Below are 22,041 nucleotides of genomic sequence, written 5' to 3' on the forward strand. Positions count from 1 at the left end.
TGCTGTTAACACGGACCCTCTTGATTCTGAGTTCTGATATAATAGAGCCGCCTTTACATCCAGGTTGGCTTTCAGTTTTGAGATCCATTTTGATAGCGAGGCGGTTGTTATTGATATTACTTGCAGTTGACGAGCAATTTCAAAATATTGACAAATCAATTGATAATTTTGGAAATGATTCGCTCTTATAAATGTTTCAACATGTGTACAGATTGCAACTCCTGTTTAGACAGATATTCCAGAGTAGGTATGTGTTACAGTGATTTACAAAATAGGAATGTGCTGAAGAATGTGTGGTTGCCATAACAGCATCTTAATTGTATGTGAGCTGAAAGTCTTAAAAGAGTTCAGAATTCTATAGTTATCGCTCCAAGTTATTGGTTCTATTTTTCTTCCATGTGCCATGTAAAACCATTCATTACTGATTTAACAGTGATATAGAGATACATACACTGTGCATTTATTTTCAACTCAGTGTAGTTGGGACTCCTGAGACACATCCTTCTTGTTAGATTACAAAATTATTGCATAAAAATATTAATTTTTTATTTAAAATACTGACATGCTAGAGGCCAGATTGTCTTTTGGTCTTGTTGGGACTTGATCTTTAGTTGTAATTCTGACCCCAGTAATAACATCCCATAATTCCAATGCTTGCTGTATTGGTAATTTTGTAGTTCTGCTTGAAGTTTTCTAGTTTACATCAACTGTTGTTTCAATGCCATTAACTCTTCTTGTCATTGAGATGCTATTCTTGTAAAAGTATTTAAGATTAGTAATACACTGTGCCCGTACTGTGACAATTGCCTCATAAGATGTTTTATCAGTATTCCAATCAGGAACTGTAGTCTAGATGTAAATAAGTGCAATGCTTAGATGTGAACAGTATTGGTTTGAAGTAGGGATGTGAGGATGTAGATTCAAAAGGAAAAATGAGTAGGAATGCATGTGAATGCTTATGTCACATCTTATGGGAACATTTTAAAGAATTATTTTTCCCTGGGTTCCTACACAAGCACATTCATCATTTCCCCTTCCTTTAACATCATTGTGCAATCCTACAAATGAACATACCACAAAATCATGATAGGCCTTGATTTGCATATATACATGTGTACACATATTCACACTATAATAAATATCCATTGGCCACCACATACCATGTAAAATAAAACTGTTGACATAGGATAAATGAGATTGTATTAGTTTTTGATTTTTTGTAGACTAGTGTTGATCAATCCTAATGTAAAAAATTGGGTTGACACAACAATGAGTAACCATATGAGTACTTTCTGATTATATGTTCACTAGTGAATTTCATTCAACTATCCTTGCCTATATACCTAGTCATTCTCTAACCTTTCAAACAATAATCTGGATATTGATACTCATTCTAAAGGCTTCGGGGAAGGAATAAAAATATACAGTGAAATCTCGATTTACTGCACCAAGGTGAGGTCCATGCAGCAGACTTCACATGCAGCAGACCAAATTTCTTTAGTGATTTATGTAATTTGCTTAATGTCATCATCGTGCAAATGGCATATTTGTAATATAATTTAATTAGATTATCTGTTGGACCAGTCAGTATATATTACCATTCGTTAAAAAAATATTTGTCCATTATTCTTATGTACTTTTGAAGAACATTGCAATAAAAATCATGCAAATGATATAAAATGAAACAAATCACACAATTTCTTATATAATGGGCATTCATATATTAGGACACCCCTCAGCTAAAACGAGGTTTCACTGTATTTAGAAGTCTGCCAGGGTTTGGCAGGATAAATCAGTTGATACCCAGTCTTGTGGGTAAATGCTAATATATAGACAAATGAGGGAATTATTATATAGTTTAAAAAAGAGTATCTAATCCAAGGACTCTCCTTGACCAACTTCTGCTTAACAACTTGTTCATACTTTTCATCTTAGAAAGCAGCAAAGGAACAATGATTATCAGTCATGCATTCCAATACATATCCTTTCATACAGCATTAAATCATCATAAGAGGAGGGGGTGAGGAGGAATGAGAATCAAGTATGGGGAAATTAACAATAAAAGCACATTTCAATCAAAAATTCATTTTTAATATTTTTGTTTTTTTAAAGGATTTTAGAGATTTTTTTTTCATTTGTCTTTTTACTTTGTTTCATGCAATATTTCACAGTCCCAATCCCACAGGTTTTTTTCAACTTTTTTTTCCCAAACATGTAGGAAAAAAATAAAGAAGCTGAGGAATTATTGTTTTGATGTCATTTCTTTGTCAAGCAGGACCAAAATATCAGAAGAAAATGCTTAATTTTTTTTTATCAATTATTTTTGTCCTTTTTTGTTTTTTGTTATTTCTTTTTTATTATCTCTGCAGGCAGTAATATTAGGGTTTGGTATAACCAGCAAGCACTCCTCTCTCTGTGTGTGTGTGATATATATGTGTGTGTTGGGGATGTGTATTTGTGCATACCACCCTCTTAAAATGTCAGGTCACAAACTTTTTTTTTAAAACGTTTTAAGTTAATCAGGTAAATTGAGATGATAAAACTCATCAATAGAAGCCCAGGGTTGTCTTTTTGTTTACTTTTGCATCTTTTAAAAAGGTTTTTTTTGTGTGTGTTGTTTCTCAAACACTTCCAGAATGTCTTTGCTGACAGACTCATCCTGCCTCTCCCATCTGCCCCAGGGGAAAGCGGCTTCTGGTCTTGCTTCGCAGAGGCAGAATGAGGTGAAGGCCGGGGCTCTCGGGCGGCCCCAATTCCCTCCACACCTGAGTGCGTTTTCTTTTGTAAATTCTGAGTGAGGCCCCTCCCTCCCACCCTCAAAATCACTCACCACACACAACTTGATCCGTAAAAGATAAGCATGCTCTGATCTCCCAGACCCCTTGCTTCCCTAGCCTCCCCCCACCCAACCCCCAGACCCTTGCTCCCTCCCGACCCCAGATTGCCCCAACAAAAAGATAAAAAGTTTCCCTCCCTCCTCAATTGCAGGGTTTTCTCCTCCGGGATACCTTCCGCAATCGGCTGGCAGTTCGTTTTGCTTGTCCGGCTTCCTCTCGCCTCCCCCCCACCCTGGGGAAATCGCCTCCCTTCGGGGTATGTGTGTGGAGTGCGTGTGTGGCGCGTGCGCGCACGTGTTAAAGTGAAGCCACTCGTAGGTTAGCAGCAGTCGTCCTCGTCAGTTTCGCTGTAAGGTTCGTGCAGTCCTTTGCGTGACCCTGTCCCGCGCGACTTGGCTGGTCCGTGTGAGTGATAGTATCCATTGGGGAGCCGTCGCCCGTGTCTGTAGGGGGAGACAGAGGACGAGCCGCCGCCGCCGCCGCCGCCCACCCGGGAAGTCCTGGGCGAACGTCCTGAGCTGCTCCCCTGCGGCTGCTGCTGCATGGCCTCGTAGGGAAAAGCTTCCTCGCCTGCAGGGCTGCCGTAGTCCCGACTCCGGTGGTAACCGCTGCCGTGGCGAGGCCCCCCCGGGGGCTCGGACACTTGTGGCGTCGACCACCGGCTACTGGCATGGCGGTAGCCGCGAGGCGAATCATTTCGCGGCGGGACAGTGTGTCGCTCCATAGCCGGAGACCTGCTGCGCCGCTCGGAGACGTGGTGCTCGGCAGGCAGCGAGGGGTAGCGCCGCGGGGCTGGGCTGGCTATTCGGCTGGGGTGCACCGACGGCGGTTGCTGCTGGCCCCCTGTGTTGATGGCCTTACGGACCACGGGGGAGTAGGAGATATGTGGCCGGGGTGTAGAAGGGGTCTGTGGGAGCTGGCGGCGTCCTCGCCTCGGGGTGCTGGTGCCAGACGTTGAGAGGACCGGACTCCCACTTACGGAACTACTGCCCTACACGAAAATTGAAACAAAGGAAATCAAAAAGAAAAAAGATACAAGGAAAATCAACCAAGAAGAGACAGGAGGAAAAGGGGGCCGGATTGGAAATGGGTCGGGGTGAGGTTTGGGTGACACAGAGACAAAGGGGGGAGGGGAAGGGAGGCAAGGAATAAAAATAAATGAATGGGAAAGTAATCAAAGCAACAGCCACATCAGGGTGGATTAGAGGGTAGGAAGGCAAGGGAAACACAAAGGACAATTATTTATAATTAAAAAAAAATCCAAAGGAAACCAAAAGCAAAAAAGAGAAATGGAATTTTTGTAAGTTCCAAGGATTTAAAAGTAGTAAAAAGCTTTTAAATTGATCTGTGTTCTTCCAAAAGAAGGAACGAAAGAAGGCATGGGGGAAGCAATTTATTAAATATGAAAGAAATAAAATATTTGTAGGAGAGAGGCGAGGTAGGATGTATTTGCAAAGCATGTTATCAAAAACTGAATAGCAGGAAAAAACTTAAAAGAAAAAATATTTGAAGTTGAAAAAGGAAGTGATAAATTGGGAAAAATAGGGACAGGATTTAGGAAATGACAGGAAGTGGGACAGAGGATTTAACGGGAAAGATGAGGGAAATCTGGAATCATTAATAATAGCCAAACTCTTGAAGGAGACTCTATATAGAGTGTTGATGTTCTGTACCTGAAATGCCTTTGATCATCAATCTTCTGCTCACGTTGCTTACATGCTAATGATAAGATTATTTTCACTGCATACACATTACATTAATCCAACATAAAGCCCCACCACAGATTTCCTAAAAGGCAATGAAGTCCATGAAGGAAAAACAGTTATGTTATATAGCTTGTCTTTGCTACAGTAAATAAATGGAGTAGTACTGTAATAGCAAAATATTGCTGCTCAGGGAGCAAAGCTCTGGGTAATCTGGACCATGGCTAGCTGTCGGACACTTGTGATACATTTAGGGACCACCATCAAGAGCCATCACTTTGTCTTTCACTTTTATGACTCTCATCAAGAGTGTGTGTGAAGTAAATTAATAGCTTATTCATGGTAAAGCCTTTAGGTAAGCCATGTTCTCAGAAGATCTTGAGCAATGTGGGTCTCTTTGGCATAATAGAGCCCAGAGGTCAGAGCCAACTAACAATCCATCTTCAGCAGCAATTCCCAGTTAACTGCATTTTGATGTATAGTTTCCTTCCAAATAAGATAACTTTCTATCCAGCTCTTCACACTATCCCTGAAAATAAGGTATGTTGCAAGAAACATCAATTCCCATAAGTGTTCAAGGCTGAGACTTGTGGATCTCAACATTATTAATATATATGTAGCAATTATTTGACTGGAATTTTCAAAGTAAGGGCTTGTGTATGCTTTTATGATTTGTGTGCTACGCTTGCAGCTGCTCTAATTCTCTCCATGCTTCATTAACTGTTGATGTCACAGAGGTCATTCAAGACATTTACTTGAGATTTTCTCCTGCTGTATGAATGTTGTTAATATAAATGAACCCAAAAATTAAATATGTACTCTAAGTAAGATACATTTTACAATTATAAACATAATAATCCACAACTAGCTGACACCTTTCATGCAAAACAATCTTTCATCAACAAATTCCAAGTCTTTGAACTAAAATAAATAGGCCTGACAATAGGCGCTCACAGCACCTGCCATGGTTTTAGAAGTACAGGCTAACAAGATGCTTGATCCCAATAATTCATTGGCATGGTAGATGCCCTGCTACAATGTGGAAAATCTTATCAATTATCCTTTCATTGCATCTATAGGGTTGATGGTAGGATCAGATCAATTTCTGCAAGAATTGATATTGAATTAATGAACTGAAATATGAAATGCAAATTTATTTAAAGATGAGTGTAATGGATAATAATATGAGATGATATTATATAAGATTGATGGAAATGAAAGTATGACTATGTACAAGTGTTATAATCCGGAAACATGTTGCTCACATGAAGGGATGTGCAAAAAAAGAAAAAAACTTTTTACAAAAAAAAAAAATTCTGCAAGAATCTTTAATATCCTGTGACAAGACATTTGAAGACACTGAAAAGCCATGCTGTGTTAAACCATCTTGTACAGCTTGGGCCATCATCATCAGGGAAGCCCTGGGCTATCCCTGCCAAATAAGCTTTATCCTCAATATTATATTTTATACTAAATAAATAAATACTTATAATGCTAGGTGCCTCCTGAAGGTACCCTTGGAGTACACAATGACTTCATCCAGGGAACCTTTGTCTGATGTCAAAACGGACAGCAAATATTATTTAGTGATGATACAAATACAAAAGGCCTCTTGTGCTTGGCTAGATTGTGCTGAAAGTATGGGCTTTAGTCTAGGATGAATTATGTCATCTGTAGAAAAGTATGTTTCCTCAGACATTAGGCCCAAAGTAAAATCTGATAACGTGCATCTATTTTTATGCATGAAGAAGTCGTGTATAGATTCACATATAGGCAACACTACTTTTCAGATAAAAAACTACTGCTGATCCTGATCTTTCATAGAATTCTGGCAGTGATGGCATGAGTTGCCTAAATGCTACTCATCAAACATATAAACTATAAAAATATCGGTCAAGTTGATAGGAGCTTAGCTAGGTAGCATTTCTATTTCTATGAGTATTCTATTTCTAGTGTATGCACATAACAAATCTCAGCTATTTTTTTCCTACAGCCAACACTTGGTGAGGTTGGCTGGGCTGAAGAAAATGACTGGTTCTTAATTACCCAGTGAGCTTTCATGGCTGAACGTGGTCTAGAATCTGGACTATATTTACTGCCCTATTTTAGACCCTTTTGGGATATACATCTACAGAATTTCAAAAAAGGATGTTCAAGGATACAAAAACAAGGCAAATCACTACAGTTACCTTCTGTGTCAGTATTTTTTAATCTAGCCTCAGTTATATGTGTATAATGTATGTGGAGTGCTCGTGTACCATCAGGCTTGTGTTGAATCTTAGCAATCACATGAAATAAGATTTTTTTCTAGGTGGATCTGTCCCCAGCTTTGTTCTTTAGGTTTTCCAATTGTGAATTGGTTGCCACTGCAGTTCAGTCCATCCACCTTGCTTGTTGGTCTTTCCTTCTACCTTTTCCCAGGATTGTACACTTTTCCAGAGAGCTAGATCTCCATATCGTGTACATGCTGTGATAATTTGAACCTGCTCATTGGTACCTCAAGTGAGAACTTTAGGAAGATTTGCACAATGGTACTTTTATTTATTTGCTTAGGTGTCCATGATATTCTCAGGACTTTCTTCCAATACCACAGTTGAAAAGAACCAATATTCTTTTTGTCCTGCTTTTTTAAAGTCCAACCCTCATTTCCACAGAGCATCACAGGGAAAACTTACTGCCTCTGTGATTATAATCTGTGTAGGTATAGAGGCATCCCTATATCTGCATAGCTTTTCCAAGGCCTTCATTGTTACTCTACCAAGTGCTAGTATGCAGCATATTCCTGTTGATGATTGACCCTAAAATATAGAAGCCATCCACCACTTCAGTATCTTCTTTCTTAATTCCAAGATTGGTTGCTGTGTTTGTTGTCCTTAATGTGGTCTACTTCAGATTTAATTTTAATTCCATTTTTTTCTGTTGTGCTCCTTGACGTTTATTACTAGAGCTTGCAGATAATTTGTATTTTCAGCTATAGCGTAGTGCCATAAACACAGCAGAGGTTATTGATGTTCCTTCTTTCATTTTAAAAGCACAGTCAGCTTCCAATTAAGTTTTCCTCTGTATATATTCCACATATAAATTGGATAAGTAAGGGAGAGTATACAACCTTCTCTCTCTCCTTTGCTGACCAAGAGCCAACTTCTTCTGCTATATTCTGTCCTTGCTGTGGCCTCCTAACTTATGGATAAGTTTCACATGGGGACAATGTGATGTTTTAGGTGTCAATGTTCCGAGTAATGCATCCACCAAAAGCAGACCTTCAGAGTTGACATTAGGATTTCCATTTTCTAGCATATTTCACAGCTTGACCCAATCCAAGGTCTTTTTATAATCAGTGAAGTTTCTTTTTTGGCTTTCTCGATTATTCAGCATGCATCAGCAATGCTGCCTCATGTTGCTTGGCCTTTTCTAAAGCTAGATTGAATGTCTGGCATCACCCTTTCCATACAGGGCTATAATCTGCATTATATGATCCTAGGTATTATTTCGCTAACATGTGAAATTAAGTGTATAGTGCACAGTCTTTATTGGTGTGCAGACTGATATCTTCCAATCACTTGGCCACCAGGTTGTTCTCTAGATTTGTTGGCATACTTGGTTATAACCTTTACTGATGCTTCTTCTCTTGCTTATATTTCTGTAGGCATTTCATCAATTCCTGTAGCCATCTGGCTTGATAAAGACCAGAGTGCTGATCTAACTTCACTGTCTAATACTAGAGGTTCTTGTAAATAAGGAATATTTTCTAAGGTATATTGGATGTTAATACTTTGGCTGTACAGTGTTTCAGTATACTCTTTCCATTTTTGTTTTATCTTCTTTAAATCAGTTTCTCTTTGTCCCCTGACATTATTTAGCATATCAGTTTCAGAGATCTCTAAGTTTAAGTTAAATTTCTTCCTGAAATTTATTGTATTTGGTTTCTGCTCTCTTCATAGTAATTTCCAGTTTGTTCTGACATCCAGTTTGCTTTTTTCTGTTTCTTGAACTTTTGCAGTCTCTTTTTAGATTCATCCTTAACAGTTTATTTAAATTCATTCCTAATTAATGAGATTCAGCATTTCAGAGAGAGATTCGTGGTGATGTCTTAAGAAATTGTGGATATATGCCCAATGCAGTCTGGAAGCTGGTTGGTTTCAGTGCAGTCTGGAAGCACTGAATTAATTAAGAACCAGTCATTTTAGTGCAGTATGGAAGCTGGTTGGTTTCTGCCATTTAGCTTAACTTGGAACTTCTTTATTTATTTAGCAAATTTAGATAACCAACCATATGAAACTCATCAGCTTTCTCTTCTTTTGCATCAGTGTTTGGAGCATCCACTTGAATAACTGTCATATTAAAAAGTTGACCACAAAGACTAATTGATACTATTTGAACAATACTTGGTAAGGCTAAGGATTATTCTTGCTATACCTTCCTAACTATGAAAAGCAGTGCCATTTCTTCTTTGTCTTAAATATCCCAAAATTATAAACAGTGAGATTTTTAAGTGCAATTTTCCAGATCTATTCCATCTCATCTCAATATTCTGATAGCTATGGTGTCAAATGTTGATTCATTTCATCTTTCATTTTGTTGAACTTTCTCATATTCATGCTCCTTACACTTCCTGTTTTCATTGTAATTTTCTTTTCAGCTTCAGATGTTGTTTTCTTGCCTGGCAACATCAACAACTAAACATTCTAAAGGCTTTAATTTAGCCATGTCACAAACACTGTTAGCCCTATGAAAGATCTTCAGCTTTTCCTCACTCCTGGCTGAGTGCCATCTGACCTAAGGGGCTAATAATGTGGCATATATTGTCAATCATTTTATTCTTTCTGTCCATGTGTTTTTCTTGGTAAAATACAGGAATGATTTATCATTGTCCTAGGCAGTATGAAATGATGCATTTGCTGTTTAATGATTTAGTGCAATTTAGCTTTAGAGATTTTAGCAATTTTCTTCCTCCATCATATTCTATATTGCTGCTGCCCAACATAGATGCCCACTAGCTTTAACTGGCAGCTGGGATGATCATCACACTTTGGATGATCCTGTTAGAATTATATCCTCTTGGCATAAACTCCTGGCTTTCTTTAGTCATCCTTTCCAGGAATTCCTCTCTTCCAGAATGAAGCAGCACAGCAGAGCTTTGTCAATAATCAAAGTTCATCTAATTAAAAATTAACACATTAACAGTTCAGATCATAAATTCCACCATATAGAAGAAAGTGGACATTCCTTGACTCAACAGCAATAAAGGAAACTTGAGACAAAGAACTTAAACTTAGATAGGCTTTTGAGGCTTGGCAAAAGGCAGCTTTACTCTATTGTCACAGCTTTGGTGTAGTACAAGCGGGTGTGGTGGTCTGATTAAGGTGTTAACTTAGAATTGGAGAGGTCAATATAACAGGAAACCTCTGTGGTTCCCGGATACTCTGCATGTGTCTAAAAAATGAATTGAGTCCACTAATTGTTGATAGCATGAACTTAAGCAGGGGGAAGCAAAATTTCCTGAAACACCACAAATCATGGAGGATTAGGGTGTATGGAGTGTAGTGAGAAAAAAAGCTTCCTAAAATTTATACTAAAATGAGGTGTTTAGGTCACAGATACCCACTAGCATATTTAGAAATTGCTTAAGGGACAAAATTGCCAGTTCTCTAGCACTGCTGACAGGGTGTTTAGGACCTCAGTTTCCAGCATAGGTACCGATTCTGTTTGGCCAGGAACCTGCAGCTGCTCTTGAATTGTGCATGGTTCTTTCCCCACATCCCATCACCACTAAGTCCTAATAAGGTATTAAGTGAACTGACTTATCCTGCATCATGGGATCCGTTTCATCTTTTGAAGACAAAAGTTGTACATAAGATACTTTAAATGTTTCATCCAACAATAAAGTCTCTCAATCTCCTCTATGATTCAATTTAGTTGGAGAGAATTGAACGAGTCCAAGTTTGTGTAAACAATCAGTTTTATCCAGTATCTATAGGTGAATGTCATTATGAGTTTTGGAGTAAGGTACCTTCATTATACTTCTAAAGTAATCAACTTCTGTAGCTCAATCTTGTTTTAGTCAAGAAAGATTGGGTACATGCTTAAGCAGCACTGGATAATATAGTGGTTGTTAGATAAGAGCCAACAAGGTGAATGACAATAAGATGAAGTCACTGTGAATATAATATTTCTTTATCTAGGAATTAGAAATGTTGTAAGTTCTAAACAAGATTATTATTATTCTCTCTAAAGAAGAATACACATAATATGCAAGTGCACCTTGCCATAAATGATTTATGTAAGAAGGAATGCCTTTTCTACTTTCAACAGATAATCGGATACAACTATTCCTTTACTTTCAATGAGCCTTTGGAAAGGGAGGGTTTTTTGGAACATGATTTTTTTCCATTTCAATATGATCTCTTCCTTACATAGTACTAAGAAATCCAAATTAAGAAAAGCAAAAAAGAATCAATGCAGGGGTAAGTATCATGTTTTCCCCAAAATAAGCCCTAGCTTGATTTTTACATGTTCAAGCCCTACTCCCAAAACAAGCCCTAGTTAAGCCCCGCTCAATGTCTGGCTGTATGAGGTGGGATGAGGCGCAGGTGTAAAAATCAAGCGGGGGTGGTGGTGGTGGTGCCCTACATGCCCAGCACCTGCTTACTTCATGCCAATAGAGCCGCTTGCTGCAGAACTCTGCAAGGCTCCTAACGTCGGTGGAGCTGCTCACTTTAGAAAGTCACTTACAGCAGAATTTTTCACCTCGACGGAGAAATGACGGAGATTCAAAGCTTTGTGTGTTTACAAAGAGAATGGTATGAAATGGAGCAATTAGCTCTGTTTCAAACAGTCCCCTTTGTAAGCAGACAAAGTTTTGTCTCCCTCTGGGTGAAAAGTGTTTGGGCAGCTAGCACTACCCCTGCCCTCTCTGTCCCACTGTCTGCTTGGCTGCTGCCTCAATCGGGTCTAAGCTCTCAGCACACCCCGGCCTCTACTCACCCTGCCAGGAGGGTGAAGAGCCCATATGAGGTGCCATGGCCAAGAAATGTTCCAGCAGAAGCTGGCCCAGTAGGCAGGGCAGGTAGAGGTTGGGGCATGTTGAGAGCTTGACCCGTTTCAGCCACAGGCAAGCAGACGGTGGGATGGAGAAGGTGGGGTCAGTGGCAGCTGCGCTCCCACTCCTGTCAGTTCCCTGTTCACCGCTTCCTGCATTTAAAAAAATAAGACCTCCCCGAAAATAAGCCTGAGTGCTTATTTTCAAGTCTAAAAGAAAATAAGACCGGGTTTTATTTTCAGGGAAACAGTTATTTATATTCATTTCTCTCACACACAACCCCCACCTAAATGTCTACTTCTGTCAAATTAATGTATGGAGTAGCTTTATAATTCAGATTTATAAATTCTAGAAATAAAATGGCTGATATAATATTATTACTCAGCCATCTACTGTCGTTCCCTAAGAAGTTCAAGGCAACATACATTCTTTTTCCTTCTCCAATATTAAATTTAAACAACAACCAAGTAAGGCTGAGGGACAGTCCTTAGCTTAAGTTACGCCCCCCCCTCCCCCATTTCTGTAGAGTGTCTGAGTTTCAAGGCTTGTAGTGTCTATAAACCATAACCTCAGCAGAAGATAGCAAAGTCCTGGTGACCAGTTACTCCTACATGTGCTACTATATATAACCACCACTTATGAAAATAAAATAATCTTTGGTTTTGTTCCACTTTATTTATTATTTTACTAGATTTCTACCCTGAATGTTTCATAGGAGGAATCATAGAGTTCAATGTTACCAGCATACTTATGTCATCCCACATGTTTGAGATCTATAAGTTAACAGTCCATATGAACCTGATGTCAACTGTCGGAACCCTGACACCTGATATACAGTATATTACCATGAGTACCTCTATGAACTTCAAGTGTAGAATTGAAGTGAACTAAGTTGACATTGAAAATTGCTCACACCGTGACTCCCTAAATCTGAAAATTGCAATACCAGCTGAGGATAGTTATAATTTGTTCCACAATTGTTGATGTGAATACTAGAATGATTGCTATTTTAAAGGTATTCCACACTGATTTTCTCAGTCATTGGAGTCATAGTGTATTTGTTTATTTGGTAAGATTAGGCAAGAGAATGTCACTGGTTCCATCTGTTCTCTCCAGGGCCAATCATGTTTTTTGTTGTTCCAAAAATAAAACAAATTCTGAGCAAAAATTAAATATGTAAACCCACAGTTTGAATAATTCTCAAGCCATTTCAAAATATAACAAATGCCTACCCCTTGGAGATAAAAGCCATTTGGATAGACATTTGGCAGTTGGGATATCACAAGCTCTATCTTACAACACTCCAAATGTGATTTTATGAATTCATTTTAATCCAGCAAGCTTATGATATCCCGCTGTAAAAAAAGAATAATATGGGCAAAGTACACAAATAATGAAAACTATTAGTGTACCAAGGCAAACTAACCAGGAGGATAAATTAATTGAGTATTTTTAGTTCAAGAAAAGCAAAAACAGAAACAACAATGAATACTATATCTGAAGGATATAAATTGGTCGGCTGAAGAAGCACAAACATGATCCAAGCTCATATCTATCCAGAATCGTAAGCTACTGTATGATGCTAGCTAAATGGAAATCCAGTGCTGGTTAAGAAGAAAGACAAAATAATTGTCTTGCTCTCATTTTATATACAGAAATTCAGTAAACTGACAGATTGTTTTATTTTAAAACTGGCAATGGGATTGGGATCTGCAGGTGAACCTAAGGAGTGCAGACAGTGTATCTCAGAAATCTTATATGCCAATACCGTGCTACCTATTTCTATCTCTGCTTCTACCTTTGAGAAAATAGCATAAATTTATCTTACGGTAAAGCTGGCCTATTTCCATATCCTGAAAATATACTCTGAGTAGCAGATGCTGCAGAGGAGAACTGGCAAGGATAATTATAATTGCAAAAAGTAGCTGTGGTCTTTCAGAAACAACTGATCGGCTGAAAACTAGATCCTGCACGACAATTTTCATAGTGAACCAAAATTGTAAAACAATGCAGACTATTCATCACTAGCAAGTTTACACAAGTAGATGAATAACTGGAGTTTGACACTCCTGAAGCAAATAGGTGCTTCTGAATACTAAAGGCACTTGCCTTAGAGGCACAATATGCAATGGAAAGCCATACCAACCTGCCTATGAGGCACATGTTCTGGGCCTTCACTTGGTGAGCGGGACCATCGTCGATCTCTGGATCGAGGCCGGCTATATTCATGCCTCTCTTGTGAATATCGCTCCTTGTCAGAAGATGTGTGGTGGTGGTGGTGGTGGTGGTGATGGTGGTGGTGCTTCCGATCCTTAGGCCTGCCTCGTTCTTGATCCCTTTCTTTGGGAGGTAGGTCAGCTGACTGTGTAGTCAGACTGAGGTCTGTACCCAGACCTACCAGTCAGAAAAAACAAAACAATTTAAAATCCAATGCATTTGTTCTAAACAAACGATAAGGAATATATTAAGATGATTTGTTAATGCTCTGTATAATAGGCCAGCAAAAAAAGAAAAAGAAGAGTCTGCCAAAATAGTAAAAACACTGAAGACAGATTTTACTTGGCTTGGATAGTCAAACAGGTGATTATTATATTATATTATATCTTGGTGTCCAAGACTTAAGACTCCAAAGTATATATTATATTCTACAGAGTAAATTGCTTTTCTGGGTTATCTTCTTCCAAATGAGCATTTAGATCACTCAAAACTTTAATAAATTGGTGTAATGTCTGAACTTGGACCTCCATGCAGCCAAATTAGGATTGGTTTTCAGTGAACTCCCAACTCAGATGCTTAGCTGATGAAATATTTGAAAGATGCTTGTAAGCTGGCTAATTTCATACACTGGCTAATTTCATACAGTAGACTAATACTAAATTGGGATTAACAAAACATATCTCTGTTCACATATTTATTTATTTTATTGGAGTACCTGACTGCAATCACATGATTGTGATTTGATGCTTGGCAACCTGTTCACCAGTTGCCAAGTGCTCTACATTCATGTGATTGTCATTTACAAACTTCTCTGCCAGAAAGTCAATGGAGAAGCTAGCAGGAGAAGTTGCAAACTGTCAAGAGGGACTCCGTCTCATCTCTGGGGTTGTCTGAAAGAGATGTCTGCTGAGGGAGTTAAATTCCTTTGGTAGGGTGCAGAAATGGACTTGAAATCCTTAAGATTTCAGCTCCAATCAAACACCCCCCCCCACGTCAAAGGAGTTCCCTTTTGTGCACAGAGGATAGCTAAGCTCCCTTGGCAGGGTGAAAAAACAAAGCTGAAATCCACCAGAACAGTTATTTGTGCATGGAGAGGAACTGAAATCCTTTGGCGGGCAGCTCTTTTGGCCAGCCCCAAGATGAGAAGGAGCTGAAAGCAGACAGTGGAGAAGCAGTGTAGTAAGATAAGGAGTGCAGAGTGGGTGAGTGGGCTGGGATGTCTGACACAGGCTGTGTGTAGAGTGTCTTCACTTAAGGGCTGAAAATTCTGTTGATTTTGGCAAGAAGGATCCAGCTCCTGAACAGAACCTCCTAGGGTCTCCCACAACCTCGAGGCACACAACCTTACCTAAGGCTTTGTTTGCTTAACAACCAGTGAGATTGCTTATCAACCAGAACTGAAAGTACCAGGATTATGGTCATTAAGTGAATCGGTCACATGGACATCTCATTTAACTATCGTTTTAATGATATCTTAAAGACTCATTTCTGATACTGAACATTCAGACATCTTAGATGGAATTAGTTAAGAAGAGAAGGGAAGCTAGTATATTCAAAACAAATAATTATTCTCAAGTATATTTTCTTTCTAAAATTATCAGTAAACCCTGCATGGGCCTCATAGACTTCCTTAGAAAATAAAACCAGTGGGAGGCTGACACCCAGTGTTTTCTTTGAAATTATGTCCACTTGAGAGAAGAAATAACTTCCTGGGATGCCACAGGCTTCCCATTCCCTTCCCCAGGATAGACTTCCATTTGTCTTGAATTGTTTTTACCTGTGTCCACATCAGTGTATCGACTCAGTGAACGTTCTGATGTACGGTGAGTCCGCTCCCGTCGGCGGTGATGTCGCTGGCCATCCTCTGGAATTACTCTTTCTAGAGAGTAATCATCCAAGCGCGTACCTTTGGAGCGTGAGTGGCCCAACATGGAGGCAGAGCGTTTTATGGGACTTGTATCAGCAATGGTCTGGAGAGAGATACAAACCCAGTTTAACAATATTAGGGGAGCTGTATAAGAAAGCAAAAGCCTATAGGTTTTGTAAAATGTGGGATAAAGTTACAGAAACAGGCTACTATTCAGCTAAATGTACTCCAGCCAGAGAAATAGAATCATATCCTATCAGACTGTTTATCAATTTTTCTATAACACTTATAAAACTATGGGATATATAAAACTGTTGATATATATACCGGTCTCTCCTGTCATTTGTTCTATGCCTAAACTGAGGATTATGACACCTTGTTACATCCAACTGAGACTCCCTCCTTTTCCAATGAACTCAGGAATACATTATGAAGATTGCTAAGAAGAACACAGTTGTCATAGTGCATTCCTCTCTTGAATGAGCTAAAAAGAAGGTATATTTTATATGAGCACCAACTCAACAGAAGCTTTTTTTTGGTTATGGATGCTCTTAACTGGAGATGAAAGCATAAATTATTTTCTCTGGTCAATGTCATGAAAAAAACTTTGGCCAAAGGAAATGCATATGAAGAGATTACCTATCGTAAGAGAAAGAAAAATATTTACATCCTCAGATTAAACAAATTAAATGGTATTCCATACACTCTATAACCTAGTTCAAGCTTCCACAGATAGAAATGTTGGGGGAAGAGTAGCAATGAAATGAACTTTGTACAAATGCAACTGAAGCTTTGTCTCTTATACATGTGTTGTTTGCGTTGTGATGCTGCAATGTTTCATCACTCTGAAACATGATCAGATTCTCTGATGCCTCTGACCATGCCCTTCTTTTGCTCTCTGCATGTTTCTCTTTGCCTCTGTCATTCATCTATTTCATGAATCTGGGTAGAACCTTAATCACAGTGAGGAAAATTAGATTTAAACAATCTTAACCGATCTGCCTAAAGTCTCTTTTTAAATAAGTATACATATTCTGGATGCCAATATATTCAGTTATTGTGCTACTTACTAACTGCTGCTTAAGAAGTTACTTAAAGCTAGTAACTCTGTCACATGGTTTGTTGAATTCTAATTATTGTTATTTTCTTCCAGAATTTGTAAACAATTTATTTCAAATGTCATAGCACTTAAGACTGGAACCAGCATCAATCAGATAGATATTTTTTCTTCCCCCTTTCCTATTTCTAACTACTGACTTTCAGTTCATTTGAAAGTCAACAGAAAGTCTAGTTTATTGGATCTTTCCCTGTTCCACCTAACCATTACAGAAATATGTTCTGCCAACATTTCTTTTTCTGCCTTTTCCCCAGGATGTTGCCTTTACCTCCTCCTCCATCCCTGAATGAGATTGGCTTAAACAATCCTTAGCTGTATCCATATAACTGTTCCATTCTCTGATGGTTTCTATTAGTTTAGTTTACCTCCACATTTTTCTTGAATGATGGGCACATTTTTGAACAACACACTGTTTGATTACTCACCATTTTAATGTCAATGGGACCTACACAGAACTCAGAGGCATTTTTTTGAAATAAAGATTACACTGGAGACTGGTGCTTCTCAGTTTGTCAACTTCTTAAGTAATGTTTTTTTCATTAAAAGTATAAGGAATAAATAGGTGGAGCTGGAAGTTTGGCAAGTTTTAAGCAGCAAGAACGTCCCAAGAAATACACGTCAAAGGATGATCTTGTAACCCAAAAACATTAAATGCAAGACAATAATTTAATAGAAACATGGACAATTCTATGATGTACAGGGGAAACATCCAATCACATACACATAGCCACTTTGTCTCTTATTTATCTTTACTGCTTTTCATCAATTTCAAAAGCTGTCAGGTTTGGCTAGGCCTGATGCTTGGATACATTTACTCTCAGAGGAGCAGTTCAGCGAGATACACGCTCAAAAAGTTTAAGCAAAAGTAAGCCTTAGCAAAGAAAAGGAAAGAGCCAAACCTTGTAATCACTGCAGGATTTATGATCTCTTTCTATTCATGGAAGGCTTTTGTCAGTGCTGCAGCTTTGGAGAATGGGAGGAAAATGATTTTGCAAATTCTTTTTTTTTTCTAATTCCCCATTTCCCAGACTTCTGGGGAAGATTTCAGAGGAAGGCACAAGGAAAATGCCATCCTTCTTTCCAGACACAGAAGTCTCCACAAGATGATCAAAAAGCCTTTTCTAAGTAAAATGTATGTTTTCTATGTACAAAATCTGTAGCACATTGTGATATTTTAAATTATCATAATGTGAAAAGTATTGAATCCACTAATGTGACTCAGGTTTAGGTTTAAATTATATTTAGAAATTACAGAACTTTATAGATAAAATGCAACATGCATCATTCACTGGTAGGTTAATAAAGATAAAAGCAATAGTTATTAAGTATATACTGTATATTCAATTTCATCTACACTGAGTTGAGATTTGTAAATCCAAATTGACCAAATAATATTTACATATAGTAATATGTAGCATTGTTCATCTAAAGTTTTACAATATACAAATAAGGTTAGGCAATTTGAGGGGTTGAATAATCTAATGTTGTCACATTGTCACAAAATAGCTGCAGCGTAGAAGCTTACTTGTTAAGGATTGACAAGTTATATATGGTAAGTCCTAAACCTTTATTTAGCTGAAGGCAAAATGCCAAGATTGTCTTTCATCATCCTTCTAATCATCCCTCTCCCACCCATCCCTGTTATCTTATCACTTCAATTTATGTTTTTTTTCTTTTGAGCAAGAGGCATACTTTCAAGTCAAGGACTGTCTTGCATTTGTTCATGTTTAAGAAAAAAAAAATCTAACAATGCCTATGAAGTCCTAGTATATGAGACTAATGGTAACAGCTGGTGTTTCACTGCATGTTGGATTCACCACTGCAATCCTTCAATTTTTTGGAATATATTCAGATAATTCTGTGAGATGAAAAACTGCCAAAGAAAATAATCCTAGCCACATTGCCTTCCCTATATTATGACAATATAGTATTTATATACAGTCGTTTTAATGTTTTGTTTCTCTAAATGTGTCCATTGTACATTTAGGTTTTACTTTCTAGTTAAAATTAAGACTTGCAAGTCTAATATTTTCCTTTAAAAATCAGTTTTGATCACAATATGTTTGAGATTGCAGAATGTAGAAAATGGATGAAATAGAAAACTAAAAGTTGAATTTTGGAATTCCGAACAAATCTTGAATTTTTAAAATTTTTATTTTATTGTAATTTGTTTATTGTGAGATATCTGGAGTCACTGAGAGTTGGGCAGCATATAAGTTTTAAAAAGTTATTATATCATTCATGAATTCAAGCATGGAGGTAAATCTGTAGAATCAGAATAACATTCAGTGATATTTTAAAGTTGTTTCCATACTTTTTGATCCTAGAAAAGGAGTTGAAAATTTTCTCCTTACCCATAGTTGATTTGTTTGATTTAGTAACCACGATTTTGACTATTTTTATTTTATTTTTATTTTTACCATTACTTATCTTGACAGTTCTATGAACAGAAATATTGATGCCAATTGCAATATCATCATCCTTATTTACTTTGCCTTACCTGCATATCTTTTGTATTACCTGCCAAATTATAAATATAGCTGTTCCTGAGCCAGCATATTATAAGCTTTTCTATACTACCTTAAACAATGTGAAATGTAGCTTCCCACATTCCTTTGAGAAAGGAATGCCAGATCTAATTAAGTGCCTTAGTAGAAATATCTTTTTTAGATAATGCATCTCCAGAAGAACCAAAAGCTTTATATACTGAAAAGCAAAGGAGGATTCATATGAAATATGCCCTCAAGTGGCAGTGCATACAGAACAGCCGTCATGATCTTGAGTACTCTAAATACATCTCTCACACAAGAATTGGTCAGATAACAGCTACTTAAATGCTGTTCTCCAGACCGAACATGCCAGACTTCTTTGCCCAGTTCTTTGGACTATTATAATATATGCTCCGGACCCTCAGATTTTGTTCAAGTGGTGGCTTAAAGAATGAGGGCTACAATAGAGTGGCAAGCTACAGTGGACTCAATCCCCTCTGCAGAGGTCACTTTGCCCTCTTTCTAGGTATTCCTGATAAGGAAGGAAGAAAGCAATGTGGCTTCCCTGTCTGCAGCAATGGTACTACGAAAGGATTTATTCCCCCTTCTGAATAAGAGTCAGAGGAGGAATTGGGAATGGGTGAATGAGAGGAGCTCCTACCAGGTGGTGGGAATGGCAGAGGAGAGGGTGCCTGTGAGTGTGTAAGATAGGGTGAATGAGGGTGAATGAGAGTTCTGTGTGAATGTGTTGTACTGTATGTGGGTATATGGTAGTGTGTGGGAAGGCAGTGGCTGGTGAGGGCACTGAGAACTGGTGATGCCATAGTGTCTCAGTGTGCCCAGCTACCCCTCCTGGGGATGGTAGCTGAGGACAATGGGAGGTTCCCAGTCTCTGATTTGGGAGCCTTTGGTTTTGGGGATGGGGTTGTCATTGGGGGGATGGAGGTGCTATTATGGCAGTAATGGACCTTGCAAATGTATGATGGGAGACTGGGAGCAGGCTACCTTTGGGAACATGGGATTATTGCCATATATCAGTTTTGTGTTCAGGTTTCTTGGTCTCTACCCAGTACCCTGTTAGCAGACCTTCAGTAGCCCTGGCCTTTGCTACTGCTATGGAATTCCAAATTAATCTGCAATAAGGCATCCCTCATCAGTGATTTAAATGTTGACGAGAGGGCCATTCTAGTATGTACCACTGAAATCTAGTTGGGTCTGGAAAGGGTTAGTCCTTTTGGAAATATGCCAAGCAGGAATTGGGTGTGGCATCAGCTGAGACTCTGGGACAGGAGGGTGATAATGTACCACAGATCATTGGGTGTAAAATCCTGTTTATTAAGTTAGACTCTGAGGATCAGTTGGGATTGGTGTTGCTGTACCAACCTCACTGCTGCATAGTTAATTTCTGTTCTGGAGTTCAATTCCATTCTGGATTACACCATGATGTCCATGGACCAATCCCAGGTAATTCAGAGCCCATCATGGGACAATGGTCACGCTCCATGTTTGATATTTTTATTGGAGCTATGGCTATGTGATCTGAAACTGGGGGAGTTCTTGTTCTCTCTCCTCAAGCTTAGACATGGGTTTTTCTAGTGCCATTTTACGCTATAGGAAGATGGACCCATTAAATCAGGTTCTAGGACTATGTCGTCTGTGGTTCTGGGTGGGGTGGTACTGCCCTAGACAAACATGGTGTGCAATCTGGAGCTCCTCCTAGATTCACAACTCCACTCCTGAGCAGGTGGCAGTCATGTTAGGAGGTCATTTGCACAGTTTTGTGTTGTGTACCAGTTGCACCATTTCCTGGATTGGAAGGGCCTGCTCACAGTCATTTACGCTCTAGTTATCTTCATACTGGACTATTGTAATGTTCTTTACATAGAGCTACTTTTGAGGGAGTATCCATGATCTTCAACTGCTGCAGAATGCAGCACTGCAGATTATGTGTGCTCTGCAAATTACATTGGCTGCCAGTCTGCTTCTAGGTCCAATTCAAGGTGCTGGTTTTAAGCTTTAAAATCCTTGAGGGCACGTAACCAGGTTGTGTGAGGGGCTGTCTCTCTCCAATTACATCAGCCTATCCTTAAAAACTTCTAGTTAAGAAGCACTCACAATTTCTGGAGGCAAGCCATTCCACTGATTAATTGTTCTCAAATATCAGACAGGACTGGACCTACTATACCTATTACTATATTTCTGTTGTTTTAAGTTTTCAGCATAGTCTAGCTAAATTTTAGGGAAAGATAATATTCTACTCATATGTAATCAACAATGTGTCTTGATCTCACAATGTATTATATCTTACAGTGTGTCCCATCATTATGTCTGTGCAGAGCAAAGATAAACTGGAGAAGCAATCATCATCCTGGAAAAACTAACATTATTTCCCTATATGATACAGTAGAAGAATTTGCTCAGATCTATTTGTCCTTGAAATACCAGAAAAATCTACTTCCTGATTCCTTATACTGTTTTGAAGAAGTAATACCAGACTTGGAAATAGAATCTTGAAGTTCTAGGTTCAGGTCTTTCTGAAGACCCAAAATACCAGCTCCTTACTATTCAGCTGTTTCTGATCAACAGAGGAAAAGAAACAGCAATTTTCAACACTTGTAACTGGTGTACTTTCTGATATCTTTCCCCTTTTCCCACCTAGAGGAACAGATGCATATGCACCCAGAAGCCTCTTCCCAACAGAAAACTGTTGTGGTTGTCTCCTAAACACGGGAATAGGGTGCATGGTAACCCACAATTGTAAATAATCAAACA

At 38.6% G+C, this 22,041-nt stretch overlaps 1 protein-coding gene across 1 annotated transcript in view; it reads right to left on the reverse strand.

Annotated features, from left to right (window-relative positions):
- Positions 1-2,941: 2,941 nt before the first annotated feature.
- Positions 2,942-22,041, reverse strand: part of CACNA1A (calcium voltage-gated channel subunit alpha1 A) — a 361,279-nt gene continuing 342,179 nt past the window's right edge. Inside the window, exons 47-49 of the mRNA XM_087955556.1 lie at positions 15,574-15,766; positions 13,726-13,973; positions 2,942-3,828 (exon numbers count right to left, since the gene is read on the reverse strand). Of these exons, the coding sequence (XP_087811682.1) occupies positions 3,157-3,828; positions 13,726-13,973; positions 15,574-15,766 (1,113 nt within the window). The 3' untranslated portion in view covers positions 2,942-3,156. The remainder of the gene's footprint in view (positions 3,829-13,725; positions 13,974-15,573; positions 15,767-22,041) is intronic.

Source organism: Notechis scutatus, chromosome 2 (assembly GCF_049901735.1).
Source record: "Notechis scutatus isolate UNSWTSFEM ecotype Mainland chromosome 2, rNotScu1.2, whole genome shotgun sequence".
Lineage (NCBI taxonomy): Eukaryota > Metazoa > Chordata > Lepidosauria > Squamata > Elapidae > Notechis > Notechis scutatus.